At 42.8% G+C, this 13,425-nt stretch overlaps 1 protein-coding gene across 1 annotated transcript; it reads left to right on the top strand.

Annotated features, from left to right (window-relative positions):
• The first annotated feature begins 7,635 nt into the window (after positions 1 to 7,635).
• Positions 7,636 to 8,595, top strand: LOC135057370 (olfactory receptor 5AR1-like). Its single transcript, XM_063963259.1, has one exon. The coding sequence runs from the start codon at positions 7,636 to 7,638 to the stop codon at positions 8,593 to 8,595; it is 960 nt and encodes a 319-aa protein (XP_063819329.1).
• The last annotated feature ends 4,830 nt before the right edge of the window (positions 8,596 to 13,425 follow it).

Genomic DNA, 13,425 nt, shown 5'->3' with positions numbered 1-13,425 from the left:
ATTTTGCCTCGAATTGGGATCCGGGCAGGCTGGCAGATCTGAGCCCCATCTCGGATTCCCTCAGATCTCAAAAGTGACCTACAGTATGTTGCCGTTGTAGGCAAACTGCGCTGTGGGACAAAGCAGTGGCCAGGACTGAATAAGGCCCATTGTCCAAGAAGGAATGGGTGCAAATGCACTATGCAATCATTACTGTAAATTACAATATATAATAAGAGGTTGTTTGCATATAATTAGCCAATAATATGGGTTTCACACCACATCGAGGTCACCTATATCGAGCAAGTCCCTAACACTGTGGGGTTCACATCTGGGTGCAGGGCACCCCCAAACCAGCCCAGCTAAGAACTCCCCTAGGCATCACACTAGTAGTAAATAGTGAGGAGTAATAAAGTATAGGATAAGCAGAGGTAGATACTGAGTGTAGTAAGTGTTATAAAAATAGATATAAAGTATGTGAAAAAATATTCATAGATAAAAAACAAGATAGAGGTAGTGATAAAAAAAATGGTGAATATAAGTGTTAGGGTGTGATGCCCTGGAGTGGCCCAGACAGAACAGTTCAGGGGACCCCACACCCCAATGTTTACCTCCCAAAAAACTGACACTATATGAAAATAATAGACACTACCTCTGCTTATCCTATACTTTATTACACTTCACTATTTTCTACTAGGGTGATGCCCTGTGGGGGTTCTTGGCTGGACTGGTTTGGGGGTGCCCTGCACCCCGATGTGAACATCAAAGTGTTACGGACTTGCTCGATAGAGGTGACCTCGATGCAGTGGGCAAGCCCATATTATTGGCCTATTATATGCTAACAACCTCTTATTACTGTATATATACTGTAATTTACAGTAATGATTGCATAGTGCATCTGCACTCATTCCTTTTCATGTAGTACCATAAATCTCAGCAGATAGCTCCTCTCATTACAATCACTAGGGTGTGCACTCTAGACCAATTCCCCTTGTAAGGCTCATTGTCCCAAAATAACTTTGTGGGTCCTAACTTTATTTTTATAATATGTGAGAAGCACCTTATGATATGCACTGATTCCTCATAGTTAAGATGGTCTGTCTACACTGGTCTTGAAGGTTGTTTGTGCCTGATAAGATTTTCCTGATTATAATGTTACTGCCGACGGGCACAAGAACTTAATTTTAGCTCGCTACCCCCTGAGGTAGTAGCTGATATGCGTGTAAAGAGACCCTTTGGGCATCCAAATGGGTCTCTTTACGATCGCGCCCATTACTTTAGTCAGGTTTAGGCACTGACGCACCTAAACCAGACTGTAATGAGTGCGATCAGCGCGATAACCGGGCACATTTGAATATTGCCCCTCTTTCGCCCGTCACTTTAAACGAGAGATAGTGGGTGCGATATGATTTGGATCCGGTCCAAAGAGTTTAGTGGATAGTGGGCCTTATCGAGCACTGTATAGCACCTTAATAGAAAATCCCAGTGTGAACAGGGTGATCTGGAAAAAAATACGAGTGTATTAAAAGCAATTTTGGTGATGGGGTTCCTCTATTAAACAGGTAAATGATTACACAGGATGGCGGGTATATTAATCATTCAGGTCAGTCAGTATCTGTATTCACCCAAATATTCTGGTGACCGAAATAGAACTGGGAATTAAGAATCAGCAGGCCTCAGGAGCAACAGGTTTCCCACATTCACACTGTTGTTCAACTATTTATAATGAATATATAAAATACTGATTACAATTGTGTTTCTCGTACATTTCTCTTGGGGTTACTAGCCACTTCTTTATGTATATAAGGCAGCTGAGTTGCTACAGAGCTTGAAGAGATGGCTTAGTAGAGATAACACATACTGAACTGTATGTCAGTATCATTAGAAGTCAAGCAGGTAAGTTTTTTACTGAATATATAAGGTTAGGAAATGTTTCGCTGACCAAAGGATTTAAGGGTCAATTCAGAATGCATTTTTAGCTGGTCTAAACTAGACATTTTTTGAAATCATATTCAAACACTTTATATTAATTCTTTAGGTCTGTTGTTATGAAAAGAATTGAGCTGCAAATGAAATTAGAAAAATAAAACAGTGATTTTTTTTTTTTACTTGCCTTTTGAGAAAACAAGTCTAGACTTGTACATGTGATAAAATACACAGATTTTTTTTCTGATTTCTCCAGAAGCTGTTTTTTTTTTTCAAACAAATTTCAAGATTTTGTAGTCTTCCCTGTAATGTACGTCACATATATTTTGTCTTAAAACACTGAATGTACAAATTTGGACCTATAGTACTTCAATAAAAAAACACTTTGTTGTGTCTTTTATTCAAGTGTTGTGCACTTCGGTGGCGACTAGATGTTCGGCAGCGCACAGCTGATGGCGCTGACATTACTGTTATTGTATAATTATGCACTGTACATTTTTGACAATCTATGATTTTGCAGCTCACAAATGTAATGATTATGCAATATGTGCAGGGCATTTATGACACATGGGTAGATTTACTAAGCGTCAGTTTTGCATAATGCTGTGGTTTTCTGATGGATTTGCATTCTTTAGATTTACTAAAGCCCAGATCGACTGTTTAAAAAGTTTATTAAATAAAGTCACTACAACGCCCTAGTTCAGAGCCAGATTAAGAGAGGGGCAACAGGCGTGGTCATTTTTGGGGCCCCTACATACAGGGGGGCCCCACACAGCAAGATATTCTGACCCGGTAACTGGGACAATGTCTGCCGCTGCTCAGGCTGCATGCTGCTTGCAGCGCAGAGCAGAGTAACTCCCGAGTTCCCTCATCAGTGGAACATGACAAATCACATGATGGGACTTGGGAGCTGCTCTGTGCTGCACTGTATGCATCCTGAGCAATGGCAGGCATTGTCCCAGTCCTTCTCTTACTATTGTCTTTTATCTTAGTATTACTCCTCTCTTCTTCAGGTCTTTCTTTCTATTAGCATTGATTTGGGTCATTCAGGGTTAAGCTCATACTACCACCAGTGGTGTAAGTCCTGGTGGCATTCCAGTACCAGTAGGCACATTACACCTTATGGGAAAAGTGGCTATTATAGGCAAGATGAAATGCGAGTCTTAACCCAGAATGTACAAGAGTTACTGCCCAGAAAATATCCAAATATCATAGCCTCCTCGGAAAGACGATTCCTCATTCGTAACAGTTCTACAATGTTTTCATCTAATACTGACAGTTTACTGTATCTTGCCAATTTACTCTATCCCAAACTTTTCCATATACCGAAAGTTTTGGAAAGAACTCGTTATATCAACTGAATTTAGTGAAGAAAAAATTGGCAAGAGCTTCAATGCAATTTATAACCCAAAGGGAAAAAGTCCCTCACTATGGGGGTCATTCTGAGTTGATCACTCGCAGACGATTTTTGCAGTGCAGCGATCAGGTAAAAAAATAGCAAAACTGTGCATGCGTATGCACCACAATGCGCAGGCGCGTCGTACGGGTACAAAGAGGATCGTTGCTGGGTGATGGATTTAGCGAAGATTCCATTCGCACAGCCGAACGCAAGGTGATTGACAGAAACAGGGCATTTATGGGTGTCAACTGACTGTTTTCTGGGAGAGTTTGGGAAAATGCAGGTGTGTCCAGGTGTTTGCAGGGCGGGTGTCGGACGTCAATTCCGGCACCAAAAAGACTGAAGTGATCGCAAGGGCTGAGTAAGTCCAGAGCTACACAGGTTTGGTATCTGCACACTCAATGTAATATAGAAATTTTATGGATGTGTGAGGTTCATTACCACACATCCATTCAAAAAGGACCCCTCTTTCCAAATAATGAGTAATATTCAATACATTCAGGGGGTGCTGTCAACTACAGTATGCATATAATAGAGTTTGAGAGGGAAGGAAACAGAAAGAATCTGTAGTGCTGACGCACTAACTAAGAATAGAATTATGCTAAAATATAACCTTTATTAAATATACATTAAAAATGAATGTATATTTAATAAAGGTTATATTTTAGCATAATTCTATTCTTAGTTAGTGCGTCAACACTACAGATTCTTTCTGTTTCCATCCCTCTCAAACTCTAAGTCCAGAGCTACTCTGAAACTGCACAAAATGTCTTTGCTGCACTTGGCTGCAAAGGCGTTCGCACAATTGCAAAGCGAAAATACACTCTCCCGTGGGCGGCGACTATGCATTTGCATGGCTGCTAAAAGTAGCTAGTGAGCGATCAACTCGGAATGACCACCTATAAGCTTTTTCTTCGGGAAAAAAAATCACAATTTTGATGTGGTATTCCTCAACAACCAGACCACTTATGTAACTTTTGTGACCTTATTGCACATCTACATCACACAACCTACCAAATGACACCTGAACCATCCAAATCGGTCTTGTCTTTGTTGAGTAGTTGCTCTCAGAACAAAAATTGCTTAGCCGATTAAATATCTAGAGTCCATGTATTAATTAGTTTGCAAACTGTCCTTTTTTATTTAAATATGTGGCTCTGACAAACAGTACTGTATGCTACATGAGCTACAGTATATTCTCTGTCAGAATGGACTTATTTTGGCTAATGGGTATCGGAATAATACTGTCAAATTGATTAGATAGATAGATAGATAGATAGATAGATAGATAGATAGATAGATAGATAGATAGATAGATATTAGAAAAACAAGCACAGGTGGGGCACTCTAGCATACAATGGTCATAAAGAGCAGGCGGACATGCTTGTTAAATCAACGTTTCAATATGTGTAATATTGTCATCAGGATTACAATACAGAACAAAAAACATACCATTATAGAAGTGCTCACCAAACAGAAATGACGGCTCCCGGGCTGGGACTGCACACCCGCCCCGTTGCTGCGCAGTGCGCTGACGTCACTGAGACATTACAGCTACAAACCAAGTTGCCATAGTGACATACAAACAGCTTCAGGAAAGAGCATTCTGTAACAAATAACATATGTTATAACAAGCGAAATAGCAGGACATGATCATACAAATATCAAATCGCTTTATATAATGTTTCAAAATATAAATGAAAGCTCAAACATAACAGACCTTAACACATTGTATCTAATCAACAGAAGCTTGCGTAGGCTATGTTTTCGTTTAACCCATTAGGGGAAATAACATTTAAACGGTGAATCCATCGTGCCTCGCACTTCAAAAGGAGTAAGGAACGGACCCCCCTCTCATATTTAAAGGAATAGTGTCAATCATCCTATATCTTAAGCTGGACAGTGGATGATGGAATTCCGCAAAGTGACGAGCAACTGGTTGATCACTCGTCCCAGAGCTTAAAGCCGCCCGAATGGCACTCCTATGGTTCCCCATTAATTCTTTTAACTTACTCTCGGTTTTACCGCTATAACTCATGCCGCATGGGCATAAAATTTGGTAGACAACATAGGAAGAATTGCATGTAAAATGATGCAGTATTTTAAAAGTTTTACCCGAATGAGGGTGTTGAAAAGTATCGCCTGCCAATAAAAATTGACAGGTGGTGCAAGTGCACTTAAAACAACCACTACGTAATTTATAAAAATTGGGGGGTTAATCTTCCTATAATTAGATGTATCAGTTTTGACCAAGATGTCTTTTAAATTGTGTCCCCGTGAATAACATAACATTACGTCATGATCACATAGATTCAGTTTAGCATCACTTTGGACTATTGGCCATAACTGTTTAATTGTTTTGTTAATTGAGGGAGATGCTACATTATAATTATGAACCCACCTTAACTTATTTCTTTTAGGTAGATTAAATGTAGCTGGTTTATTGATTAAAGACAAGCTATCCATAGATAGTACCCTAATTTTACAAGATTCCAACAGATCCCTACTGTAGCCTTGCTCTAAATTTTTTTTAGCAGTAACTTAATCTGATTTTACGACGCCTCCTTGTTACTATTTATATGATGGATGCGTAACATTTGGGAATAAGGGAGGCCGTTAATTAGAGTTTTTCACCAACATATTCCTATCAGTATGTTTTGTAAAAAGGCTAGTTTGTATCTGATGATCGACAATAGAAATATTTACATCGAGAAAATGTATTGATTCCTTACTCATTGCATAAGTAAATTTAATGGGATGATCTGTGTTGTTATGATCCTCAATCAACTTAATAAGTATCTCTATGTCACCACACCAAAGCAGCAATAGATCATTGATATAGCTTAAAAAAATTTTAAGATTTCAGTTTGAACACATCCCACCCAAATCTAATCTCTCTGCACATGTTATATTCCCCCCACCCCCTGCAGTTCACATGGTTTTGCCCATTAGAGAACAATTTTGCTGCTGCTATCAGGTGTGAATTATGCCCAATGTACGCAAGCATCAGATCTCACACTCTTCCAGGGAGCATCTCAATACACTTACTTGCAGCTGCAACCAGGGCCGGTTCCGGGGATTCTGGCGCCCCGGGCGGCATTAGGGAGCGTGGCTTCATACAGGGGGCGTGGTCAGTTACGCCCCCTGTACTGTTGTAGGATGTGCGGTGCGCGATGACGTCATTGCGCACCGCACAGCAAAGGTCCTCTCCACGAAGGTAAACTAGACGCTAAGCGTCTAGTTCCCTTCGTGGAGAGGACCTTTGCTATGCGGTGCGCGATGATGTCAATGCGCACCGCACATTATTACAGTGAAGGTCCTCTCCAGGAAGGGAAATTAGATGCGTAGTGTCTAGTTTCCCTTCACAGCGGGCAGCCCACGAAGGGAAACTAGACGCGTAGCGTCTAGTTTCCCTTCACAACGGACAGCGGGCCGCGGCAGCGGGGGGCACCACAGCAGCAGCGGATCTTGCCATGGTGCGGCGCCCTCCGAATGGTGCCGGCGCCCTCCGGAAGGCGACGCCCCTGGCAAAAGTCCTGCTTGCCCGTGGCAATATCCGCTACTGGCTGCAACATTTACATATTTCCGCAGAGCTGCTGTGTACTAAATTGCAGCTGCAATGGTATTTGCATACATCACTGAATCAGGCACTATGCTTTGATCCAGTAATGCTGATGGGATGAACAAATATTTTGCACAATGAACTAAACACAGAATTGTTAGATGCATGATTTATTTTTTTATTCTGCTGTACTAACTTTTTTCTGGTTGGGTACGTGATGCCAGCAGTTAGGATGCTGGCGATCAGAATACCGACCCTGGCATCCCGATGGCCATAATCCCAAAAGGGGCAAAAAACTATGCTAACTCTAACCCTCCCTTCCCACAGCCTAATCTTAACTCTACGCAGCCTATACATTACCCCCCCCCTCCTGCAGCCTAACTAAAACCCTCCCCTCCCACAGCCTAACCCTATCACTCCCCCCCCCCCCCCCACCCCTCTCCTGCAGCCTTTCCCTAACCTTCCCCTGCATACTTACAATTGGGATCTGGCAATCGGGATTCTGTGGACGGCATTCTAAGTGTTGGGATTCATCACCAGTCTCCTAATCATTGGCATTGCGCACATCAGGATGTTACCTTCATCCCCTTTTTTCCTGCTCTTCTATTTGAACCTTCTTGCTAATTTCATTTCCTTATATTTTGTATAATCTCATATAACATTTTGCTTTGATTCAACATCCAGGTCTATGCAGCTTAGTATCACAAAATAAATAAATAAGAAATTGAAAATAAAAATGCATATTTGATATATCTTTTACTTTTTAGATATGAATATTTTCAAATTGGTACCAGAAGTTCAATATAATGGGACAGATTTCTCTATTCAAGGCTTGACAGAAATTGCAGGACTCCAGTTGCCAATTTACGGAATTATTCTGCTCCTCTACCTCCTCATTGTCTTTGGGAACATGACTATTTTTGTAGTTGTCTGGGGGAATCCTTATCTGCACTCTCCCATGTATGTTTTCTTGATGAATCTTTCAGTCATTGACATTGCTTACACATCAAATATTCTGCCCAACCTGTTAAACATGCTTCTGACACAACATAGGACGATATCTTTTGTTGGATGTATGATTCAGCTGTATTTCTTTATTTCCTTGGCTAGCATTGAGGTCATCTTACTTGCAGCGATGGCATATGACCGCTATGTGGCAATCTGTCAGCCACTTCATTATGTTTTGCTTATGAGTTTGAGGCGCTGTGCTGGACTTGCAGTATCTGCATGGGTCATTGGGCTTTTGGACCCAACAGGTCATATTATCATCATATGTAAATTGTCCTTTTGTGCATCCCATCAAATTAACCATTTTTTCTGTGATGTCCCACCACTCCTTAAGATCTCTTGCAGTGATACATACGATGTAGAAATGATGAATTACATTGTAGGTTCATTCCTGACACTCACAACGTTCGTGCTAACAATGATCTCTTATGTTATAATTATTTCCACAATATTAAAGATAAAATCTGCAAAAGGCAGATATAAAGCATTCTCTACCTGCTCATCTCACCTTACCTGTATTAGTATATTTTATGGAACAATAATCTGCTTGTACATGAGACCAGCCTCTAGCTATTACCCAGAGCAGGACAAATTCTTTGCTCTATTATATATAGTCTTGGTGCCTCTACTCAATCCTATCATTTATAGTTTAAAAAATCAGGATTTTAAAGATGGTGTTAAGAAACTGTTGCATTCAGCATCAGTGCTACGGTATATCTAGGAATTCCTATGTAAGCAGTAACCTGTGGTGTTCAGGATTAGGTGACACCTAACACACTGAATCTGTCACATACATAGCTGTGACTACTGGCGGTCACCTGTCTGTGGATTTATGCAAATTCCACTACAAATCCCTTCCCGTGTACATACGTGTGGCTGAATGTGCCAGGACTGAGATGCCTATTTTCTGCATCTGTACACACAGTAATATCAATTGGTGCATCCTTAGACGCATCTGTACACACAGTAATATCGACTGGTGTATCCTTAGACGCATCTGTACAAACAGTAATATCGATTGGTGTATCCTTAGACTCATCTGTACACACAGTAATATCAATTGGTGAATCCTTAGACGCATCTGTACACACAGTAATATCAATTGGTGAATCCTTAGACGCATCTGTACACACAGTAATATCAATTGGTGCATCCTTAGACGCATCTGTACACACAGTATTATCGACTGGTGTATCCTTAGATGCATCTGTACACACAGTAATATCAATTGGTGCATCCTTAGACACATCTGTACAAACAGTAATATCGATTGGTGTATCCTTAAACGCATCTGTACACACAGTAATATCGACTGGTGTATCCTTAGACGCATCTGTACACACAGTAATAACAATTGGTGCATCCTTAGACGCATCTGTACAAACAGTAATATCGATTGGTGTATCCTTAGACGCATCTGTACACACAGTAATATCAATTAATGAATCCTTAGACGCATCTGTACACACAGTAATATCAACTGGTGCATCCTTAGACGCATCTGTACACACAGTATTATCGACTGGTGTATCCTTAGATGCATCTGTACACACAGTAATATCAATTGGTGCATCCTTAGACACATCTGTACAAACAGTAATATCGATTGGTGTATCCTTAAACGCATCTGTACGCACAGTAATAACAATTGGTGCATCCTTAGACGCATCTGTACACACAGTAATATTGATTGATGTATCCTTAGATGCATCTGTACACACAGTAATATCGATTGGTGTATCCTTAGGCGCATCTGTACATACAGTAATATCGATTGGTGTATCCTTAGACGCAGTGCCGTTTATTACGGCGGGTGAGCCGTGTAACCGCACGGGGCGCCTGCCGCGGCACTTTGCGGCTCCTTTTCTCCCCTTCCTCCCTTTTCCTGAGCACTCCTGCTCGGAGGGTGGAGTTTCGTGGAATGACGCGGTTGCATCATGACGTCACGACGCAATCGCGGCATTCCGTGAAACCCCACCCCCCGAGCAGGATTACTCGGGAGGAGGAGCAGACAAGCTGGGAGGAGGAGGCAGCCAGCGCGAGGGAGGAGAGGCGGCCCTACACGAAGAGCGGGAAGATCCTGTTCATGTGTAAGCAGTCTCTCTCTCTCTCCCCCCTCCCTCTCCCTTCCTTCCCCCCCACTTGACACTTGCCTGCCATACTGTGTAAAATGGGGACTCTTTCCTGCCGTACTGTGTAAAATGGGGACTCTTTCCTGCCGTGCTGTGTAAAATGGGGACACGTGCCTGCTGTAATGTGTAAAATGGGGACTCTTGCCTGCCGTAATGTGTAAAATGGGGAGTCTTGCCTGCGTAATGTTTCAAATGGGGACACGTGCCTGCCGTAATGTGTAAAATGGGGACAAGTGCCTGCCGCACTGTGTAAAATGGGGACTCTGACTGCTGTAATGTGTAAAATGGAGACTCTTGCCTGCCATACTGTGTAAAATGGGGACTCTTGCCTGCCGCACTGTGTAAAATGGGGACTCTTGCCTGCCGTACTGTGTAAAATGGGGACTCTTGCCTGCTGTAATGTGTAAAATGGGGAGTCTTGCCTGCGTAATGTGTAAAATAGGGACTCTTGCCTGCCGCACTGTGTAAAATGGGGACACGTGCCTGCTGTAATGTGTAAAATGGGGACTCTTGCCTGCCGCACTGTGTAAAATGGGGACACGTGCCTACTGTAATATGTAAAATGGGGAGTCTTGCCTGCGTAATGTGTAAAATGGGGACTCTTGCCTGCCATACTGTGCAAAATGGGGACTTTTGATTTCCCCCCCACCCCCCTGTGGTGGCCGTGATGATATCAGATGAGGCCACACCCATTCTAATGAGACCACACCCATTTTAATGAGGCCACGCCCCCTTGCCGGGAGCTCACGTGCCCGCCTCCGGCACGCACATGATTTTTCTTTTTATAGCTATGGGGGCACATATTTTTTTTTATGTCAATGCGGGGGGGGGGGGGGACAGGGGGGGCGCATTTTGAAATCTCGCACTGGGAGCCAAATTGGCTAGAAACAGCCCTGCTTAGGCGCATCTGTACAAACAGTAATATTGATTAGTGCATCCTTGCACCATCAAAACCTTTGTCATATATCAGGTGTAGTTCTTCATCAAACTGTGGCCTCCTTTACACTGCCATAACACGCACAATAACTGGACCATTTTTGTATGCACTTCTAACCACCTCCCAGTCACTGCCCAGGAACATACAACCTTATCTACAACATTTCTTTTATTGTGCTCCAGTCCCCCTCCCTCCTCCGGGTCCTCCCCTGACGCTGCTCCTGTCCTCTTCTCCTCCTGTGCATACAGCACAGGTGGCTTGTAATGAGTCAATTTGACTCATTACAAACCGCTGACATAGAAGCTGGCCGTTGCACCCTCGGGGTGACTGCGCTGTGTGCCAGGTACACCTGGGACACACGTAGTTATGGCTCTTATATGTATATACATACGTAAAACACACACACATAGCCATAGAACACATACACTTACTTATACTCACACATAGAACACACACACACACACAGGAAATACACAATTATACCCAAACACACACACTGAAAACATACACACAAATATACACACTGATAGAAAATATACAAACACATATAGAAGACATAAACACAAACATTATGTACACAAACACACACTGTCACTGACACCTGGAAACCTGAGGTCACTATGTTGCAGAAGATCACTGGCTGCTGGCAGTGCTGAGGCTCAGGCAGGACCAGGGGAACATTCATCATTAAGCTCCACTGTTTGCAGTGATTTGCAGGTCGTGTGGGGAGGGACGGAGCCAATATGACACCCTTCAATGAAAAACATGTCATGTTGGCTCTGCCGCTCATTGACCTGCAATTCGCAGCATATAGCCGCGAGGGGGTGGAGCTCCAATCGATGGCTGCTGGATCCTGCCAGATAAAAAAAAAAATTTGGTCCATCGGGAGGGGGGGGGGGGGGGGAGTTTCCATCTGGGTAAGGCAGCCACCACACATATTATATACCACTAGCCCACACTAGTGCCGGCAATCATAAATTAAGAGAAAAGTCCAGAAGCAGAGCATCGTGTCCCTCCTGGAGATGGTCATGTTGGGAGGTATGCATCTGCACATTTGCAACTGATCACAGTACCAATGGGGTAACAAGGTGGTATATATGATGTTTAAATGAGTTCACTCATCCACTGGATAAAGCCATACTTGCCTACCTGACCCTCTCCATGAGGGAGAAAATGCTCTGTTCCTGGACTTTCCTGGTAATGTATGATTGCCATCACCTGTGGTGAGCTAGTTAATTGATAAGACAGGTGTTTCACCACAGGTGATGGCAATCATACATTACCAGGAAAGTCCAGGAACAGAGCATTTTCTCCCTCATGGAGAGGGTCAGGTAGGCAAGTATGGATAAAGCTGTTATGAATAGATTTTGGTGCAGACTCGCTCCCGCCAGCATTATGCTCGACCACCCGCTCCCACACGCCTTCTCCTTTGCAATGAGAGTAAAAATATAGCCAATGTGATTCAGCATACTCACATGTACCCAGAATAGGGAGATATTTAGGCTTCTCTAGTTGTCAGCGATTGTGCAGATGGAGTCCATGTGTGGGAGGGTGGAAGCTGTGGTGCTCCAATCTCAAAATCAATTGCAGATGTCAAACAGGGTGGTGTCCAGCTCTGTATGAGAAAAAAATTCAGCACTGAAACAATAAATAAATCCCTTGACCAGTTTCTCCATGCTCATGTGTGGACGGTTTGTAAGGGCAGATAGAGACCAAGATATTTAACTGGTCCACATCTCATTTTAAACACCTGAATCAACAGATAATGTCTAATTGTTTGTTTGTTTAATGCTGCAGACAAGTGATAAAAAACAAAGTGTCCTACATTATTAATACTGAAAATAAATACATACACAATAATAATTAGAGATGAGCAGGTTCAGATCTCAGAGATCTGAACCCACCAGAACCTCACGAGCCGAGCCGGGAACTAAATCTGGTCTGAGACTTCCTACCAGACTTGTATCCAATAACGAGGCAAAACGTCATCATCCATTTGTTGGGTTTTCAAGGGTTTTGGATTCCATATAAAGAGCCATGCGTCGCCCGCCATTTTCACTCCAGACTTGGAAAATGTGGGAGACCGACCTCTGTCTCTCTTTGTGGGTGGTGGTGTCGAGTGGGGTCAGTGTGTGCTTTCTAGGGGTGCTGTCCTCTGTGCTGTTAGGGGTGCTTTCCTTTCACTGTGGTGTCCAGTGCTGTTAGGGGTGCTGCAGCTGTACATCGATGTTGATGTCCTGTCACTGTGCTGTACAGGGGGACTGTCCTGTATGCTGTAAAAATATAGGGGTGCTGTGAAAATGCAGGGGTGCTGGTTCTGTCCTGTATGTTGTAAAAATACAGGGCTGCTGCATAGGTACATTGGCCATGTCTTGTATGCTGTAAAATGACAGGGGTGCTGTGAAAATAAAGGTATACTGGCCCTGTCCTATATGCTGTAAAATTACAGGGGTGCTGTGAAAATAAAGGGGCACTGTTCTGT

This window comes from Pseudophryne corroboree, chromosome 3 (genome assembly GCF_028390025.1).
Source record: "Pseudophryne corroboree isolate aPseCor3 chromosome 3, aPseCor3.hap2, whole genome shotgun sequence".
Lineage (NCBI taxonomy): Eukaryota > Metazoa > Chordata > Amphibia > Anura > Myobatrachidae > Pseudophryne > Pseudophryne corroboree.
This window is presented reverse-complemented; position numbering and strand designations above follow the sequence as displayed.